Genomic DNA, 22,319 nt, shown 5'->3' with positions numbered 1-22,319 from the left:
CCTTTATTTCTCATTTACTTTGGGCCATTCCAGGAAAAAAGCTTTTCTGTGCACAACTAACCGTATTAGATATATTTCTCAGTAATCCATGCGTAATTGGTAACATCTCTACTTCAAAACAAAGCTAGATTTTTGCATCTCTTTCTAGACTTTCCTCCAAAAAAATTATGAAAATAGTCAAACTCTGATAAACTTTCCTACAATCCAATTATAAAGGTATGGTGCTCTACAAATCATAATACAATAGTAGCTACAAATGATCTCTTCTCTATTCAACAAACTCTTCCTTACTACACCTGCTAAGGGCATAAATATTTAAAGTTATGTTAAGGAAGAAAAACTTACACATATGCACATAAAAGACTATGATAAGCTGTAAGAGGTGGATAGTCCAATCCCCAATACTGTAAGTTGTTATCACTGCCGTTAAAATACCTGAAGAAAAAGGAAAAAGAAAGTGCCATTTCAACAATCAATATATAAGAAATACTTATATTTAACATCTCATTTCATTTAACTTAATTAACATGAAAAAATGTTATACAAGGTTAAAAAAAATTCATCTAAAGTTTTCTCCCCTCTCCTAAAAATTTTTGTGAACTCACAATTAAAAGTTGTTATTGAGTAGTGTGACTACATAATTTATTGTGTAAACCAAGGTACTCTTAAGAAAGAAGATGTAAATAATTAAGTCATTAACAATAGAGGCAAACCAAGATTCTCACAGGCAAACTGGAACTTGTTATCACTCTACTATTAGTAAACTTAATGACCAACACTTATACAAAAGAAAATATGCAACAAAAAGAGAATTTGCTTCTGACAGTCTAAAAAATTAAAGAAACAATATGAAATCACAATTTAAATAAAAAATGAACGTCAAAGACCACATACAGATTTGGTTTACAAAGAAAGAAATATTGCATGAAACAGGTATACTTTTATTAATAACACTTTGAACACAATTCAACCAACATGTAATGAGAGCCTATTACATGCAAAATTCTGTGAATTAAGGAAGAAAGCTAGATCTAATGTTCATAACTTAACAGGCTCCTCTAACTGTTCAGAATGGGAAGGAACAAAATTATATTCAAGAGTGTTATCATTAACTTCAAAATGTAATTTTTTCTAACATATCATGGGTATTTTTGCTTTTTACAAAAAAATACTTTAAAATAGTTCCAGGACTTCCCTGGTGGCACAGTGGTTAAGAATCCACCTGCCAATGCAGGGGACATGGGTTCGAGCCCTGGTCCAGTAAGACCCCACATGCCATGGAGCAACTAAGCCCGTGCACCACAACTACTGAGCCTGCACTCTAGAGCCCACGAGCCACAACTACTGAGTCCGCATGCCACAACTACTGAAGCCTGCGCGCCTAGAAACCGTGCTCCGCAACAAGAGAAGCCACTGCAATCAGAAGCCCACACACTGTAACGAAGAGAGCCCTCGGCCGTCACAACTAGAGAAAGCCCATGCGCAGCAACGAAGATCCAACACAGCCAAAAAAAATTTTTATTAATAATAAATAAATAAAATTTAAAAATAAATAAATAGTTCCAAACTTAAAAGTTTCAAGAACAGTTCAGAGAGCTTCTGTACATCAAATGTAAAAATTTATTTAACAAAAGACACCATAAGAAAAATTCAAAGACAAGAACAAAAAGGAAGAAGATATTTATTTTATACATATACACACACCAAAAAGAGATTAAAATATAGAATACTATTGTATACTGTTGAATACTGTGGCAGACAGACTTTAAGGTCATCCCCATGAACCCATCTCCTGGTGTTCCTGCCTTAAGTGTGTACAATCAATCCCCTCCCCTCAAGTGTGGGCAAGACCTGTGACTTGCTTGTAAACAACAAAATACGACAAATGTGATAGGATGGTCATGCCTGTGCTTACGTTTTATGTATATGTAAGATCCCATCTTGCTGGCTAAACCAGAGACTCCCTTTCACTGACTTGGAAGAATCAAGCTGTCGTTTTAGTAAGTGGGCATACTGGAGAAGCCACATGGCAAGAAACTGCAAGTAGACCCTAGGAAATAAGAGTAGCTTCCAACAAGAAACCAAAGCCCTTAGTCTTGTAAATGCAAAGAAATTAATTCTGTCAATAACTTGAGGGAACTTGGAAACAGTTCCTTCCCCAGTTGAGCCTCTGATAAGACTGCAGCCTCGGATGACAACTGGATTGCAACCTCCTGAGACCCTCCCTGATCGTAATATTGAACTAAGCTGTGCCCAGACTTCTAACCTAAAGAAACTACAAAAATAAATGTGTGTTTAAGTAAGTACCATTTATGGTCACTTGTTAACACAGCATAGAAAATTAATGTAATTCTTTATTTTAAAATCATATAAATCATTACAAAAAAGATCAGCAATCCATCAGAAACATGGGGGAAATATATAAATATGCAAATTTGAGAAAAAATATCATGGTCAGTAAATATATTAAAAGATACTCAACAACACAAGTACTCAAGGAAATGGAAATTTTAGAAGTCTGGTGTTAATTGTTATTATTAAATATTGGTAAGGGTATATGGAAAGAGATATTCTTGTGTTGGTATCCATTAAAACTGGCTACTTTAGAGATTCCACTTCTAGGAATCTACCTAGGAAAAACATGTACACATGTACACAGGAGAAATGTACTTTATCATTCACCTACTAAAAGATATTTAGAGTGTTTCAGGCTTCTCATAATTATAAACAATGCTGAAATAAAGTCATTCCCATAATTCCTGACTTATAAACCTGTGACTTCTTTTTAAAAAGCAACATGCTCAGGGTAGGTGGACTCTTCTCCCAGCCCTGGTATAAACCATGCCTGCACTGAGCCAGGTGTTTCTTTCTATTAATGATTGCTTTAAGGGTAGGAAAGATTTTGCTCCTGAACAAAAAGAGAGGTAAAAAAATAAGGTATTCCTATTACCCCTGCCTTGAATATGGTTGTACAAAGTCACAGTGCTGGTAGCCCTGGCAGTCATCTATTGATCATGAGGTGAAAAGCCTCAGGATGAAAAGCCAACATGCCAAGAAGAATGAATGAAAGAGAAGAAAAATGGAAAAGCCTGAGTCCTTGATTGCTATTATTATTTTTTAATATTTATTTATTTCTTTGGCTTTGCTGGGTCTTAGTTGTGGCATGCAGGATCTTTGTTGAGGCATGTGGGCTCTAGTTCCCTGACCAGGGATCGAACCCAAGCCCCCTGCATTGGGAATGTGGAGTTTTGACCACTGGACCACCAGGGAAGTCCCTTGATTGCTATCATTGAGCCAATTTACCAGCCCTGCAAAGACCTACTTATTGAGATAATTATTGTATTGCTTAAACTACTATTACTTAGGCTTTCTACTACTTGATGCCAAAACTACTCCTGACTTCATACATAAGGAATTATCATTATAAAATTTAAAAAGTTCAATTTTCCTTTATTACTTACAACTATGTATATTGAAATGGAATAAATAAGTGTTTAAATTTAGAATTATAAAACTGACATTTTTTTTTTAAGTTATTTATTTATTTATTTTTGGCTGCATTGGGTCTTCATTGCACTGCGCAGGCTTCTCACTGTGGTGGCTTCTCTTGTTGTGGAGCACAGGCTCTAGGCACGTGGGCTTCAGTAGTTGTGGCATGCGGGCTCAGTAGTTGTGGCTCTCCGGCTCTAGAGTGCAGGCTCAATAGTTGTGGTGCATGGGCTTAGCTGCTCCGCAGCATGTGGGATCTTCCCGGACCAGGGCTCGAACCTGTATCCCCTGCGTTGGCAGGCAGATTCTTAACCACTGCGCCACCAGGGAAGTCCCAAAACTGCCATTTTTAAAGTTTACTTCATAGATCCTGATTTCACATTTTAGACAACTTTGTCACTTGAAAGTTTTGACTACACTATGGCTAACTTTCTAGATGAAGACAGAAAGATTTCACTCTTGGAAAAAAAAAATTTTTAATAGTTAGTTAGTTAGTTAGTTAGTTAGTTAGTTAGTTGGCTCCGCGGTATTTTAAGTTGCCGCATGTGGTATCTTTAGTTACGGCATGCAGGATTTTTAGTTGTGGCATGTGGGCTCTTAGTTGCATCATGTTCCCTGACCAGGGATTGAACCAGGGGCCCCCTGCATTGGGAGCACGGAGTCTTAACCACTGGACTACCAAGGAAGTCCCCACTCTTGGAAAACTGAAGTTAAAAAATGAGAAACCATTCCTCAGCCACATTGCTAGGTAACAATAATGGCAAACTAATCAAATTTCACAAAATTAGCCAAAAAATTCAGAATATTAGAAATGTTATTTCCAATATAGATTTATATACACTGTTGATAATAGTGAACCTGTCCCAAGGATATATTTTCTGTTTTATAAACTGTGCCATTGAGAGATATCTTTTTCAATGATAGTCATTATGAATCATATAGCAATGAACTTCAAACTAGGGGGAAAAAAAAGAAATCACACCATTTAAACATTAGAACTCGGTACTTTCACTGCCATGGCCTAGGTTCAGTACTAGGTCAGGGAACTAAGACCCCACAAACTGCACAGTGAGGTCAAATAAATAAATAAACAAACATGCACACACCTATTAAAAAAAAAGAATAGTATCAAATATTTAGCTGACCTCTATTTTAAATACTCCAAACTTGGACTAGGGTGCAGCCAACCTATTCATAGAGAGTTCAATATGAAGTTCTTGTATGTATCTCTCTCAGAAAGGAGTTATATAAAAGCAGTGACCAAAGCAATCAACAGAACAATATAAACCGTTTGCATAGCCAGGTTTAATCAAGTAATCTACCAGGCATCTAATAAGTAAAAAAATACTGTCATCAATTGTTATCAGAATGTGTTCAACAAAAATGACAGTGCATGGATTTCTGTGAGATATAACTACAGCTAACATTTACTGAGAACTCATTACACTTCAGGCACTGGTCTAAAGTGCTTTAAATGAATCATTTTATTCAATCCTCACAATAACCCAGTGAAATATATATTCTATTATTTCCATTCTATGAGTGATAAAACTGTGGCAGAGATAGTTAAATAACCTGCAAAAGCTCACACTGCTAGTAAAGAGTACAAGCCTTCATCTGAAGTCTGGCAGTCTGACTCTAGCCCTACACTCTTCACCACTAAGCTACTGCTTTTTTTTTCATCTCATATGTTCCTTACAGGAGGAAGCTTTGCAAAACTTCCAGAAGAAATACTCTTAGTCCATAAACTTCCACAGCTTATGTCCTGAGGAGCTTCCATGGCATACAGTGTCCTATCCTCAAAGTTCTAGTTCAGTACCATATTCCAGCTGGTAACTAAATATATGGGTAACTTTCAGGAGGATGAAATTTCAAAATGAACCGACAATATGCAGGGTAATATACGTGACATCAGTATACAGGAAGATGAGGATTCTGAAGATGAAGAAATAGCATATTTTCCTTGTACGTATCTTCAAATCATCTACATTAACTGACGGATAAACAATAAAATCAAGTTAAAATTATCCATACCATTGTTTGATTGGTAAATTAATAGTAATCTCTTGCCAGTGTCTCTGAGCTTCATAATCACCAAACATAGGGGGCTTTCCAGCACCTAAGATGAAAGGTAAAAAAAGCAAAATAAAAATACACTTTAGTATATCAGTGATTTTATTTCCTTATGAAATAAAATCCTTATGAAAATTTTCTAAATTAGAGAGATAATATAGGTGGAGGAAAAGAACACAGAAGTTACCTAAAGAGTCAGAGAGAGGAGGTCTGAATCCTAGCAGTGCTATAGCACACTGAGTGACTGTGTAATCCTGAGCAAATGACTTAACCTCCCTAAGCCTCAGTGCATCAAAAACAGAATCAATACCGTCACCTAAAGGACTGCTGGAATGAAGAAAATAATGAACATAAAATAACCTGTATAGTACCTGGCACACATAAATATTCAATAAATATTATTAATAGTAATTAGTTATTAACTTAGTTTTTCGGGGGTTTTTTGGCCATGCTGCACGGCATGTGGGATCTTAGTTCCCCAACCAGAGATCAGACCTGCATGCACCCCCTGCACTGGAAGCACAGAGTCTTAACCACTGGACCACCAGGGAAGTCCCTTAATTAGTCTTTAATTAATTAGTTGATAATACTAATCATAAGATATCCAAGTTTATTTTTACTGCATGAGAAAGACTGTCAACTATACTGTCCAATAAGTATCATAAAACAATAATAATAACAAATGTCTATATTTTACCAAGGGCTTTTACAAACTAAGTATAAATAACTTAAGGTCGAGTACAGAACCAAAAACGGACTATATATTGCAAAGACATTGGTTAGGTCAGGCTTTGATGTCAAATGAGTTATATAAAAACTGCCACTTTATAGTTTTTTTTTACTTCAAAGTTGCAAATAAGGGATAATGGATCTTTAATAACTAACAATTGACAGTGTCTACTACATGCCAAATACAACAATGGAGCAGGTATTATTATCATCCCCACTTTACAGCTAGCAAAACAGAGGCAATGGTCACCCAGGTAATGAATAGCAGAGTATGGACTGGAACCCAGGCAGACTGGCTCCATAATCCAGGTTCTTGGCTCCTACTGTGTATTGCCTCACAACTTGGTTAAGGTAGGTTGTTAACCTTAAATCATTTTAAATGATATAAAGGTAATTCCATTTAGTAAATAGTAAACAACCACTATTTAGCTAGCAGTTGACTACAAAACTGTGAGAAGGCCCAAATAGGTACAGTACAGACACAGGTTTCTTAATCAGCAAGTGAAAATCACATACAGTCAAATATATTCATTAATCCATTGGGAAGGTGTGCCACATTGGTGAATGATATGTTATCAATCACTGAACTCTAACCCAGACGTTCTCCAGCTTTGGAACACTACATTAAGTAGATTTTTTGCATTTAACGGCTGTATTATACCACTATTCTTTAAATGCTGGCATCTCCACCCAAGGAGATACTCCCAATATGAGATAATCATGGGAAAAGCTGATTAACATCTCCAAAGCATATACACATTGAGTGACTGCCGCCAAAAATTACCCACAGTTCAGGCACATGTATACACACACACAAACCTACCCCTGGCTCTCTCTTAGAAAGTACCATATCTTATTCATTTTTGCATTCTCAGGATGTAATTGCACCTTGCAGATGCTCAGTGAATGATGATGTAGGAAGGATGTCAATATTATCAGTATGATATAGCAAGGATTTTAAGTTCAAAAAGATTTGAATTTTTGAGTCCCTGATTTTCCACTTACTGAATGTGCAACACTAAGCAGTTTGTGATGGCAGACCAATTAATTATGCGAAGGCTACTTTAACACAATGCCCACATACTGGTTCTTGTCTCAAAACATCTTTAAGTTACTATCTGGCATTTTGAAATTCCAAGCCTCTGCTCATGCTGCTTACTTCCTCTCCCTATTCATACACCTCTTTTATCAACTCGTATCCAACCTTTAAGAACCATCCCAACTGCCAAATTCTCCACAAAACCTTCCCTTATAAATTAAAAACATACTGATCATTAATTATTGACTTCTTAGAACTAATATTTATTAAGGGCAAACTATAGACATCATACTTATATATATTATTTTATTATTCATTACACTAAGTCTAACAAGCAAGTGTTGAAATACTTATTTTCTTCATATAGGCTAGGGATTGTCAGAGTGATTAAGGAAAAAGAATTATTAGCAAATGCAGTAGTGAAAACTTTATTAAGTACTGAAGAGCAAAATAAAATGCCAAGAGCTTTAGATGTAACTCATTTGATCTGCAACCTATGATTTTACCAGCATTTGACTGATGAGGAGACTGAGACTCTGAAATTTTAAAATAACTTGTCCAGTGTCACACAGCCAATAAGACACAGCTAGTGACATTCAAACCCACCGGCGTTTAATCTCAATACCTGTGTCCTTGACAGAGAGTAAACAGTAAAGCTATGATTTGAATAGGAAACAGAAGACAATAGCCATAACAAAAAATGAATACCAAACTTGAAATATATCAATTGTTTAGTGAATTGAAAACCCATTACCACAGTATCTCAAAGCTATATCTCCTCCTTCTGTTTAATAAACAGCATATGAAAAAACGCAAAAATCAAAATAGGTAAGTCGGGCCTTCCCTGGTGGCGCAGTGGTTGAGAGTCCGCCTGCCAATGCAGGGGACACGGGTTCGTGCCCCGGTCTGGGAAGATCCCACATGCCACGGAGCGGCTGGGCCTGTGAGCCATGGCCGCTGAGCCTGAGCGTCCGGAGCCTGTGCTCCGCAAGGGGAGAGGCCACAGCAGTGAGAGGCCTGTGTACCACAAAAAAAAAAAAAAAAAAAAAAGAATAGGTAAGTCAAGTAGATTTTAAAAAGGAAAAAAAAATTATTGACTTCTCATAATACTTATATTTTCAGTATCATGTATTTTGTCACATGATTATATTATTTTCTAATAGCTACCCAAATAAGAATTTTAATTCCAGTGGATATAGAATGTGATTTTTCCAGAGCTCACAGGAAACATATTGCTAGGCATATAGTACATACTTTCAGTTAAAACTTGCTCAGTTAACTGAACAGGAGCGGGGGATTAACTTTCAATTTTTTTAAAGAAGGAAAATAATTTCCCACTGAATTAACTGCATCTTTATGTGTGCACTTTATAGATGTGTGTGTGCTGTGGGGGCAGTTTCTCTTTTTGGTGATACAGCTGCTATCTACAGGGAGAAAGGAATTGATTTTTATTTTTTTTCTTTTGCCTTTGTTTGCTTGTTTTTGGCCCACTGGGATAATACCTATACAGTGGGCATCATAGGAAACTACGTAAGTCATAGAGGATCTTAAGTAGTTTCCTACACCTGAAAAAATCCAACTATCTAGATTTTCTGAAATTGCTCTAGACTTGGGCTCAGTGTGGAAGAATTTATTACCATTCTCTAACAAAGAGAAGAGTGGATAATAACTCTCTTCAGGGTTGAGAAACAAGTTTCTATCCAGAGTCTGACCTACTTCAATAAATTCAGCTGACACTGGCTATGAAATTAGTACTTAAGTTTTTAAAACTGCTAAAGTGCCCTTAAAGCAACCCAAAAGAGTAACCCAACTATACCTATGGGAGCTTCACTTGGGACGGGCAAAATGGATTCCTTCTACTGTGATTAATTCTACAAATTCATTTACATGAGATTCAGAATTACATAAAGAAAATGTATTAATGTACATTTACAAAGCTTCAATTTTGTCTCATTCTTAGGAAAATGGGCTTAAGCACCACTTAAATGTTCATTTTATTAATTGCTGAACTATTCATAATTATGTTAGAATTTAAAAAACGAGTAGTTTCTTTGATAACAATACGTACTAATTGCCTTTACATTGAAACTTTAAACATTCTAATGGAAGAGAATTTGGTTAAAATTTTCCATAATAATCCCCCTTTTATATATTCTTAGCGAGTGAGAGGAAACATTACAAATAACAATGGGTAAGCAGAGAGAAACTATACAGTATATGCATTTCCAAAGAAGAAATAACGGACTAATACTAAGCAAGCTCACCTGAGCTTCCTCACTCCAGTGCTTCCTAATTACAATCTTAAAACAAGAAAAACAAAAAGCAAACTAAAATAAGCATGTTAAAGACAAATTATAACCAAAATAAGTATTTTAATTAATAGAGGGGAAAATATCTCAACGAAATCACAGATGTTACACTCATTCAGTAATCCTCCCAGCCTCCTATGATATAGAAGTTCGTCACACGTGAACACTAAATGTCACACTGTTTACGATGGAGTTGAGAACTCTGACAGAATCACCATTTTTCTTAGTATTTAGCATTTCTATTTTTCTCATCTGAAAAATGACAAAAATATATAACCACCACCTACAAAAGATGCTACAAATATTTTAATATGCAATAACAATACTCCTCTTACATAGTAATCCAAAAATACTCTTGTTCTGTTGACTTTCTTAGAAGACAATTTAAGAGTAAGGTTTAACTTTTTTGTTTTTGAAGTATAGTTGATCTACAATGCGGTGTTAGTTTCAGGTATACAGCAAAGTGATTCAGTTATACATACATATATCTCTATTCTTTTTAAAATTCTTTTCCCTTATAGATTATTACAAGATATTTAGTATAGTTCCCTGTGCTATACAGTAGGTCCTTGTTGGTTATCTATTTTATATATATATAGTAGTGTGTATATGTTAATCCCAAACTCCTAATTTATCCCTCCTCTCCCTTTCCCCTTTGGTAACCATAAATTTGTTTTCTATGTCTGTGAGTCTATTTCTGTTTTATAAGTAAGTTCATTTGTATCATTTTTTTTAGATTCCACATACAAGCAATATCATGATATTTGTCTGTCAGGCTTAATTCACTTAGTACGATAATCTCTAGGTCCATCCATATTGCTTCAAACAGCATTATTTCATTCTTTTTTATGACTGAGTAATAGTCTATTGTACATATTCTTTAACCATTCATCTGTCAATGGACATTTAGGTTCCTTCCTTTGTATATACTGCTGCAATGAACACTGGGGTGCATGTATCTTTTCAAATTATAGTTTTCGCCAGATATATGCCCAGGAGTGGGATCGCTGGATCATACAGTAACTCTATTTTTAGTTTTTTAAGTAAACTCTATACTGTTAAGAGTAAGGTCTAAAATAAGTAACAGGACTTTCCTGGTGGCGCAGTGGTTAAGAATCCGCTTGCCAATGCAGGGGACACAGGTTTGAACCCTTTTCCGGGAAGATCTCACATGCCACAGAGCAACTAAGCCCGTGTGCCACAACTACTGAGCCTGCGTGTCACAACTACTGAAGCCCGTGCCCCTAGAGCCCACACTCTGCAACAAGAGAAGCCGCCGCAAGGAGAAGCCTGTGCACCACAACGAAGAGTAGCCCCCGCTCGCTGCAACTAGAGAAAGCCCGCAGCAGCAACGAAGACCCAACACAGCCAAAAATAAATAAATAAATAAATAATTTAAATAAATAAAATAAGTAACAGGAGTCCTGTTTTCAGATGAGGGAAGTAACTGAGTCAACTCAGACTTTAGGAGAGAAATGTTAGAATAAATAATGTATGTAAGCCACAGGGATAGAAAAGTATTATATATGCATGTTGTCTTCTACTTGATTCCCATTAAGCATTTGATTATGTACACCAGTAACACTGAAATTGTGTGATGTTTTTAAATTATTTAACCCTATACCCTGATATTAATTTAACCTTCTCTTGAGATAAAGAGTGCAAAGAAAATAATGTATCTGTCAAAATTAGAAGACTAAAGGAAAATTAGAAGACATAGGATTGCAAACTAAATAATGATCAGGAGTAATACAGCCTGAAGTAAGAAAAGGGAATGACTATCCAAAGGACCAGTTATGAATTGAAAGCAAACATAACACAAATTACATATTTCATATGACAACTTTTTTTTTTTTTTTTTTTTTTGCAGTACGCGGGCCTCTCACTTTTGTGGCCTCTCCCGTTGCGGAGCACAGGCTCCGGACGCTCAGGCTCCGCAGCCATGGCTTATGGGCCCAGCCGCTCCACGGCATGTGGGATCTTCCCGGACCGGGGCACGAACCCGTGTCCCCTGCATCGGCAGGCGGACTCTCAACCACTGCGCCACCAGGGAAGCACCATATGACAACTTTTAAGTGGGCTTTTCCTCAGCCCTCCTTTATCCCATTCCAACTACCAATTAACTCCTTCCTTCCATTCACTAACAAACTTCCTAAAAGTTGCTATGTCCACTTATTAACTCCCATTTAGTCCATTATGGTCTGGTAGTTAGGAAGCTCACAATGGCATCCTAGTGATCCTTTGTCTATTTTAAATTTTCATTCTACTTGACGTGTCTAGAACTTGACACTGTTGGCCAGTCCTTATTTCTTAAAATTCTCTAATTCCCCGGCTTCCAGGATAATAACGTCTCCAGGACCTAATCGTACGTGATTTCTTCTCAGTCTCCTTTAACCATTACCCCTTCTCTGTGAAGATGATCAGGGGTTAAACCCGTTTTCTTCTGTACTACAGATGCTCCCAACTCTGTGGTTTCAACCATCATCTCTATCAACCTTTTGTAAAAATCAGAATAACCTGTGAAGCTTTAAAAAATACAGAGAAATACACAGTAAACTGAGGCCTCAAAGAATTCCCACAGATAAAAGTTCTAAGTAACATGAGCTCACAATTTTAAAATATCACTAAACTCATGAAGAAACAAAATAACATAAGCAAGAGTCAACAACAAACAACAAACTATGAAATCAGACTGCAGGTATTAGAATTTTCTGATAGGTAATATAAAATAAGCATGTTTAGTATGTTTAAAGATATAAGAGGGCTTCCCTGGTGGCGCAGTCATTGAGAGTCCACCTGCCAATGCAGGGGACACAGGTTCGTGCCCCAGTCCAGGAAGATCCCACATGCCGCGGAGCGGCTGGGCCCGTGAGCCGTGGCCGCTGAGCCTGTGCATCCGGAGCCTGTGCTCCACAACGGGAGAGGCCACAACAGTGAGAGGCCCGCGTACCGCAAAAAAAAAAAAAAAAAAAAATACAGATGAAACTAGTTTCCAGCAACATGGCAGACTCAGAAGGTCAGAAAAACACCTCCAATACAGGAAAAGTATATATTTTTTAATTATTTATTTTATATATTATACATGTACAATTTTAATATATGGCTGAATCAGCAGCAAAATAAGAGAATTCCTTAGAGGCCAGAAACAACAAAAAAAGTGTAGACCCAGAAGAGTAAGCATTTGTCCTGAGGGAATCCAGTGATCTTTGGTGGCCTATACCCTAGGTACTGAAAAGCTCTATGCCATAAGTAAGAAGGCAAAGCCTTAGTACTTGAACAAGTAGGAATTCAAGTCAGAAAAATCTCTACTAGGATTAAAAATACAAAGCCTTTGAGGAGATGGTGAAGATATTATCTCTGCCTTGGCTCTTGGTAGTACAGGAAAAAAGAAGTCTCCCCAAAATTCCTAACCATAAGCCTGCACTCACCCAGTTTGGGGCCTGAATTCACATCAAGTATTTGCCAAAGGAATCTTAAGATGAGAATTTAGTTTGACTTTTGTTAAAAGTGCCCCAGGTGCCTGGGAGGAGGCAACCCAAATGCTCTGTGGAGAAATACACAGTAAACTGAGGCCTCAAAGAATTCCCACAGATAAAAGTTCTAAAAGTTCTAAGTAACATGAGCTCACAATTTTAAAAAATCACTAAACTCATGAAGAAACATAATATCATAAGCAAGAGTCAACAACAAACAACAAACTATGAAATCAGACTGCAGGTATTAGAATTTTCTGATAGGTAATATAAAATAAGCATGTTTAGTATGTTTAAAGATATAAGATATAAAAAAAAATGACAGCTGATGTCTGAACATAAGCAACAGAAACTAAAAAACAATGAGAGAAGATTTTCAAAGTATTAACAGAAAATAACTGTCAATACAGAATTCCATACCCAGAAAAACTTTACAACAAAGAGCAAAATAAAGGTGTTTTCAGACAAAAATGGAGTTGGCCAACAACAGACTCTCACTAAAAAAAAAAAAAAACCTCCCAAAGATGTACTTCAGGAAGAAAGAAAATGATCTCAAAGGAAGACGTACTATGTAAGAAGGAAGGGTAAAAAGAAAATGAGGGTAAAACTGGGTAACTATAAATTGTATAAAATAACAGTGACTAACATCTAAAATCATGAAAGAACTGAAATCCTAGGCAATAATACCATTTTAATTTGGGGTAGGAGGTGAAGATTTGTAACTAGAGTTAAAACATTCTAAGGTCCTAGTGTTGTTCAAAAAGAGGATATAAATATGAATTTTAGGTTTTGTTAAGTTAAATATGTATGTGAAAATCTCCAGAGTAAGCCCTGAAAGAACAAAATAAAGTATAGTTTCCAAATCAGTAGGGGAGAGAAAATGGAATTAGGGAGGGGAATTGGTTAGACATATTTAAATCACAGGGATTCAGAGGTAGAGGGTAAAAGAATAGAAGAAGATATACCAAGCAAAAATTAACCTAAAGAAAACTAGTAAAGCTATATTAATTTTAGAGGAAATAGACTTTAAGACAAAAGCATTACTGTAAATAAACAGGGACATGACAATAATGTCATGAAATTCAAGTCACAAGGAAAAAAATTCTAAATCACCTAATAATATAGATTCAAAATATTCAAACAAAAATTGACAGGACTATAAAAAGAAACTGCAGCTCTCTCAATAACTGGTAGATCAACGGGGCAAAAATCAGTAAGAACATAAAAAATTTGAATCAAAACAACTGATATTAAGTAAATGGATATATGCAGACTATTAAACTGGAGAACATATATTTTAAACCAAAAACAATTCCGGTCTCGAGTACTATTCCAGATTTTAGGAAAAGAGGGTATACTCCCTAATTCATTTTATGTGGCTAGCACATCCTTGATAACAAATCTGACAAAGGCATTTTAAGGAAGTAAAATTGCAGGCCAATTTTATTTGTAAGCATGGATGCTAAAATCATAAATAAGAAATTAATAAGCCAAATCTATCAATATACTTTAAAAAAATATATCACAAATAGAGTTATTCTAGGAATGCAAGGTTGGTGCAATGCTAGAAAGAACAAAAACATACTCAATGGTAAATTAAAAGCATCTATTAAAATTAGGAACAAGAGAAAGAAGCCTGAATCACTACTTCTATTCAACACTGTAATAAGGTCCTAGAATTAAGAAGACAAGAAAAAAGAAATAAAAAGGGTAGGAAGTAGAAAAGAAGAAATAATACTGTCATTATTCATAGATCACTTTATTTTACACAGAAGATCCAAAAAATACTTCAGAGAAATTATTAGAATTACAAGTTTAGGAAAGTTATCAAATATTAAAAAATAAACCACATTTTTATACCCCTGGAAAAAGCATTTAGAAAAGCAATTTTTTAAAAGATACCATCTACAATGGTGAGGAAGAAAAGATATTTAAGACACCTAGGAATACATCTAAGAAAGGATGTATAAGACTTTCATGTAGAAAACTATAAAATTTTGTTGAAAGACATTAAAGAAGACAAATAAATGGAGAAGCATACCATCTTAATGAATCAGAAGCCCTACCTACTATGGTAATGATTGTCAATTCCACCCAAATTAATCAATAGTATAGAATATAATTCCAGTCAAAATCCCAACAGGGTTTTTCATAGGACTTTAACAATCTGATTTTTAAAAAAGACATATATGGGGAATTCCCTGATGGTCCAGTGGTTGAGACTCGGTGCTTTCACTGCCGTTCAATCCCTGGTCAGGCAACTAAGATCCCATCAGCCAAAAAAAAAAAAAAAAGACACATGTGTGTATTAGCTTTCTATTGCTACATAACAATTATTACAAGATTAGTAGCTTAAAACAATATTCTTTTGTAATCTAATAGTTCTATAGGTCAGAAGTCTGGGTGGGCATAACTTGGTTCTCTGTTCAGGGCTCACAAGGCCAAAACAAGGTGTCAGCCAGTCTAGACGCTTACCTGGAGGCCTGGGGAAAGAATTCAGTTCCAAGTTCATTCAGGCGATTGGATGCAGGTCTGAGGTCGCTGTACCTTGCTGACTATCAGGTGGGGGCTACTCTCTGCAACTAGAGGCCACTCCTATTCCTTCTCACATGGTCCCCTCCATTGTCAAACCAGCAAAAGTGCTGAGTCCTTATGATCGGAATCTCTCCAGGGTTCCCTTCTACTGTCAGCTGGAGCAACTTCTCTGCTTTTAAGGTCTCATGTGATTACAGTGGGCAAACCTGGATAATCCAATGCAATCTATCTTAAAGTCAATTATGTTATATGACATAACATAATCACTCCCAAATAGATCTCATCATTTTCACAGGTTCTGGGGATTAAGGCAGGACATCTTTGGGGGACCATTTAAGAAATTCTTCCTACTACAATATGAAAGAAAAAAGTCCAGAATAGCTCAGACACCAGTGAAGTGGAACTATCAGGTGGGAGAACTTGCCTCACAACATATCAAGACAAGGTAAAATTATAGTAATAAGACATGGCAGTGATGAACCAATGGATCAGAATAAAGAGCCAGAAACAGACCCTTGTGTGTATGAAAACCTGATATAGACAGATATAGATAGGTACTGAAGATTTATGGGAAAGGATGGACTATTCAATAAATGAGCTGAAACAACTGTTCTTATCCATGTGAAAAAAAAAAAATTTTAATGGCTCCCTAACTCACATGTTATACATAAAGTTCAGTTCTAAGGAGATAAAGACTTAAACAGGAAGGACAAATCTTATAATTTTTTTTTTTTTTTTTTTTTGTGGGCCATGCAACACGGCTTGCAGGATCTTAGTTCCCTGACCAGGGATTGAACCCGCGCCCTTGGTATTGAAAGCGCAGAGTCCTAACCACTGGACCACCAGGGAATTCCCAAATCTTACAATTTTTAGAAGAAAATTTTAGAAAAATATCTTTGTGACCCAGAAGTAGGGAAGGATTTCTTAAATATACAAAAGCACAAATCGTAAAGGAAAAAGATTGATAAATGTCATTATTTTAAAGTCAAACACTCTTGCTCACCAAAAGACACCGTAAAGTGTGAAAAGATAAGCCATTACCTGGAAGAAGATATCTGCAACTTGTACAAAGGTTAGCTTCCAGAATACAGAACACACAGGAAAAAAACAAAAGCCAAAATGTAGAATACATAAGAAAAAAACTAATATAAATGTACAAATGACATAAGCAAATATCACAGAGAAGGAAATACAAATGACTAATAAACACAAAAGTATGCTCAATCCTTTAGAAATGAAATTCAAAATAAATAAATGAATTCAGCAATGAAGGAAATTAAAATTAAAATTACAATAAAATATCATTTCATACACTCCAGCCTGGCAAAAATTCAGAAGTTTAACACTACCAAATGCTGTGAAGAATGTGGAGTAATAGGAACCCTCCCACTTGGGAAGTGCCTCAATACTAGAAAGGCTCAGAATGGACCACCTACATAAAATTGGCTCTAGGAATTGGCACAAATGATTTCTGGCTCATCTCTTGCACTTGCTTTGTTCTAGCTCTGAGGTTAGGCATGAGCTTAAAGAGAAATTGGACAAAATAGGATCTGCCTACTTTGATCCTAGCCAAGAAAAAAGAAGTCCTGCTATTGGCCCTGCCAAGGTCACCACCAGGCTGCATTGGAGTATGAAGCTAGAAACTAACTCTAATAACAAGTGCTCTCTGTGACCAGCTGAAGATGGATTTATGTGTTCCTGTGCCCCCAGCCAAATTGCATCTCCCAAAATTCCTGCTTTTTTATATGACTAAAATGCACCCAAATCTTAACATAACCAAAAGAGAATTCATTACCTTCCCCCACTGAATCTGCCCTACCTCTCAGTTTTCATTCTCGGTATCTCTAAACTTAGAAAGCAGACTTATTCTCAAACTCTTCCTTCTTATTTATCCTTGCATACAATGAGTCATAAATTTTGCTGATTTTTACCTAATGTGGCTCTCAAATTTAGTCACATTTTTACCTAATACGGCTCTCAAATTTAGTCACTTAGTCCAGGCCCTCATCATCCCTTTCCAAGACCACTGAAACCAGCTATGCATAACAACTTCAAATAAGCGTTATAAACATACAGGAGGCCACTGCACATAGATGCTACCATCAGTCTCTACACGTTCTACTCCAAACACCATGCTGCCTCTAAAGCTGTCTTCTTAAAAAACAAATCCGATTATGTGAATTCCCGACTTAAAAACCTCTATTGCCCAAAAGATAAATCCCTCACACGTCACTCTGGCTCACAGTCTGCCTCAAATTTATTTCTGCCACCCCATCTCTTACTGTTCCACTTACCATGCACCCTGTATTCCAGTCACACTTACATCCTCACCAAACCTCAAAGAACTCTCATCCCTTGGTCATGCTATTTCCTCTTACTGGAATACCCTCCTCACCTCCTTTTCTGCCTAGTAAAATTCTTCCCTCCCTTTTAGAACAAACTTGAATGTTATACAGCAAATCCCCTACACACTAACGAGTTCTATTCCAAGAGCATGTTCGTTAAGTCCAACAAAGTTAGCCTAGGTACCCAACTAACACAGTCGGCTATATAGTACTGTACTGTAATAATACTTTTCACACAAATAATACATAAAAAGCAAACGAACACAAAAAATAAAGAAAACATTTTTAATCTTACAGTACAGTACCTTGAAAAGTACAGCAGTACAGTACAACAGCCGGCATACAGGGGCTGGCATCAAGTGAACAGGCGAGAAGAGTTACTGACTGGAGGAGGGAGAGGAGGTGGGAGATAGTAGAGCTGAAGGACTGTCAGCGATAGAAGACAGAGGGCAAGCTGCAATTTCACTCAGGCCTTACGTTGACAGCACAGGTTCTGGTTGCTTGCTGGATTCAATTCTACCTACCCTCTCGAAAAAATGATCCAGTGATGTCTGGGCAGTAGCTCTTTTTTTCTCATCATAGATGACACAGTAGCACTGGATTGCATTCTGAATGGCTGCTGCAACCTTCGTGTACCATTCTACGTTCGGGTCCTGTGCCTCAAAACTAACAGTGCCTCCTCAGATACAGAAAATCCCCTTGCCATTTCCTGCGTCGTGAATCTCTTCAGTTCTTCAGTTACTTCTTCTTCCTCTTGTCTCTCTTCGTCCTTTCTCTGGGCCTCCAATTCCTGGCACTTCTTAGCAGTACCAGCTATGTCACTGCTGCTTTTACGCTTGCTTCTGGACATCCTGGGCTTGAAATAAAGGTACTGTACTACTGTACTCTATACAGTACTGTACAGTAAAGTACGCAAAAGCACAACCACTTATAGAGGATGCACACACGTGACAAGGTAGGCCAGTCACGTGAACTAATTTACGTGACTGGACAGGCGAACACATGTCCGCATCTTTGAAAGTTCGCAATTTGAAGGTTCGTATGTAGGGAACTTACTGCATTCTAAGCCTTTCTCATCTGAATTACAAGTCCCTTTTGCTCCCAGTCTACTTTGTTTATACCACACTATATATATATATATATTTTTGCGGTACGCGGGCCTCTCACTGTTGTGGCCTCTCCCGTTGCGGAGCACAGGATCTGGATGCGCAGGCTCAGCAGCCATGGCTCACGGGCCCAGCCACTCCGCGGAATGTGGGATCTTCCCGGACCGGGGCACGAACCCATGTCCCCCTGCATCGGCAGGCGGACTCTCAACCACTGCGCCACCAGGGAAGCCCTATACCACACTATATTTTAATGTAATATATATCTACATGTCTGCCCTACCCACTAGACTGTGAACTTCTCTAGGGAAGTAAAAGTGTGATTCTAAGACCCAATTACAACATTTCGGGGGTGGGGGGGTGGTTCCCACACACATCCAGCAAGCAATTCTCTGGACACCACCTGGGTATCCTATATCTCAACTAAATTCTGACACTATCTACCTGGAGATAGCATTAGATCCCGTAAGTTATGGGTTCAGTCCTACAAGACTGCATCCCACACCCCACCCCCACTTCAGACACCACTGTCAAGACCTACTGCCTACAGGTTGCAGGTTGTCCCCTCCAACTCAGGGTGTCAATGGCAAATCCAGGTTATCACACGTACTTCTGACTGATAGGCTATAGATGAGAGGTACGCACAATCTCCTCTTTAGGTTCGATCAATTTGCTAGAGTGGCTCACAGAACTCAGAGAAACAGTTTTCTTAACTAGATTACTGGTTTATTATAAAAGGATGTAAGTTGGGAACAGCCAGATGGAAGAGATGTATAGGGCAAGGTGTGGGGAAAGGAGTGCAGAGCTTCCATGCCCTCTCCAGGCATGCCACTCTACCTGTATCTCCACGTGCTCACCAACCCAGAAGCTCTCCAAATCCAGTCCTTTTGGGTTTTAATAGAGGCTTCATTACATAGGCATGACTAATTAAATCACTGGCCATAGGCAATGGTTCAATCTCTAACCCTTCCCCTCCTCTCCCCAGAAATCAGGGGGTGGTTCCCACCCTCTAAGCATAAGGTTGGTTTGCCTGGCAACCAGGCTCCATCCTTAAGTGGGGGACCCAAAGCCACCTAATTAACATAACAAAAGACAACTTTATCATCTCACTTAGAAAATTCCAGCGGTTTTAGGAGCTCTGTGCCAAAACCACAGATTAAGACCAAATATATATATCTTATTATGAATCACAATATCACAGGTACATACCATGTATTATTCTTGGTCACCCTAAAGACCAGACCTAAAGATATGATCACCAGCAAGACCTATTTTTGCTGCACAGCAGACACTCGATAAATATTTTGGAGTTAAATGATCTGATGTCAGGATCAAATGAGAAAACAGTTATGAACCACTAATGTGCTGATTATATTCCTACATTACTAAAAATAAAGCACAATCCATACATATTATCTCAATCCTCACAACAACTCTGTTAAAGTACATATTAATATTCATACTTTCTAGAAGAGATACACAAGGTTCATGAAGATTAAGAACCTTCTCCAAGATCAGGCAGCCAACAGGTGAAAGAACTAAGATTTGAACCCAAGTCTATGGCTGCATTCAAGTGATTTTACTTCCTCAATATTCCTTAAATTCATTTCTCCAACTTTCAACTAACTGCCTTAGCTCAAGACTTCTTTCTCAGAGGCCAGAGAGCAGAGTTAAAGCACTGACTCTGGAATAAAATATAACTATATTTGAGTCCCAGCTGTCATTTATTGGTTGTCTCATTTTCCACTTGTAAATTAGAGATAATACCTATCTTCAGTGGTGTGGTATTAAGGAAAATGCTCAGTGTCTAGCATCTGGTAAATACTTAAAAAAGAGTAGCTCTTACTTCTATTCTTAAGATTGTCTCATTTGTCTCTTTACACCTAAGCTTCTTGCTACAATCATTTTTTATTACAATGAAAGTTATTTTTCTAAGACACAAATAATTTCCCGAGCTAACTGTATAGCCAAACCTCTAGCCATCCCTCCCCATCCTTTTCGTTCCTTCCTGTTATGCTATCCAATACCAAACACTTCTAACCATGCTCTCGTGCCATCTACCATGTCTTTGCACATGTTCTGCTGTCTAGAGTATTTTCCCCATTTCATTTGCCTAGCAAATTCCAACTCATCCTTCAAACCTGGAACTCAAAAATCATCTTCTCTGAAAAGTTTTCTCCAATGCATCCTGATCACTCATTTCTCTGTTACCTTTGAACCTCACACATACTTCAACATTATAATTATCACATTGTATTGTGACTACTTATCTACTAAAATGTGGACTCTTTAAGTACTGGAGCCATTAAGTATTTAAGTATTCACCTGGAATTTCTAGCACTTAGCATAATGCCTGGAACATGAGAAGTATTAAATAAATACTCACAAGGTTCAATTTAATCCCATCCCCAGCCTCCAGGACCACAATCCATCAATTCCTCCTCCCTTTCTCTCACATCGTCCCCAATCTTATTCTCCACTGGTCTCTTCCTTTCAATGTAGTAACATGTCTTCTCTACCCTAAACAAACAAAAAAGCCTCTTTTGATTCTGCTCCCCCTTTGAAGCACTAGCTCATTTCTCTCTTCAGTGCCTAATAGATAATTTTTTATCTATTATTATCTAGATTATCTAGATAATCTTCCCAGTTAAAACACATCTTTGTTTTATCATTATCACAAAGCCCATGCTTCTATTTAGCTGTTATACAAATTCTATTTATTAGAATTAGATGCTTAAGTGTATTTTCTTGACTACACCAATAAAACCTAAAATTCTTCTCTGTCCCGGTCAGAAGACTATAAACTATTACCAAAAACTAAAAACCTCAAAAAACAAACAAGAAAAATGATTCAAAAAAGTATTTACCTATCTTAAACAAAAAGTGCATTACCTGAGTAAGAATTAAGAGAAACTGTCCACCGTACTGTTAGTCCTAGTAAGACAACAGCTGTCATCAAGTAGCATTTCTCCATATTTCTTCTCAAGTTTAGGGAGAGGAAAAATAACAGGACCAATGCTGGAATACTTTTAACATGCAGTCAATCACTTCTTTTCTTGATTAGAGAAATGTTATCAATTCTTTGGAATTAGGAATTTGAGAGGATTTTAAGTGATGCTTCGTTTCCAGTCAAATATTGATTTTTATGTCTATGAAGAAGTAGCCTGCAGGAAAAAAGAAAAAAGATACCAAGAGTTAGCTGAGCATAGCATCTACAACAA

The 22,319-nt window shown here is 37.1% G+C and overlaps 1 protein-coding gene across 1 annotated transcript in view; it reads right to left on the bottom strand.

Moving 5' to 3' along the window:
* The window catches only part of ALG6 (ALG6 alpha-1,3-glucosyltransferase), a 57,269-nt gene that overhangs the window by 30,760 nt on the left and 4,190 nt on the right, over positions 1-22,319 (bottom strand). The window contains exons 2-4 of the mRNA XM_082614908.1: positions 21,991-22,262; positions 5,524-5,608; positions 346-435 (exon numbers count right to left, since the gene is read on the bottom strand). Of these exons, the coding sequence (XP_082471034.1) occupies positions 346-435; positions 5,524-5,608; positions 21,991-22,072 (257 nt within the window). The 5' untranslated portion in view covers positions 22,073-22,262. The remainder of the gene's footprint in view (positions 1-345; positions 436-5,523; positions 5,609-21,990; positions 22,263-22,319) is intronic.

Source organism: Mesoplodon mirus (assembly GCF_964341445.2).
Source record: "Mesoplodon mirus genome assembly, chromosome: 3".
Classification (NCBI taxonomy): Eukaryota; Metazoa; Chordata; class Mammalia; order Artiodactyla; family Ziphiidae; genus Mesoplodon; species Mesoplodon mirus.
Note: the sequence above shows the minus strand (reverse complement) of the source record. Positions and strands in the feature narration are given on the sequence as shown.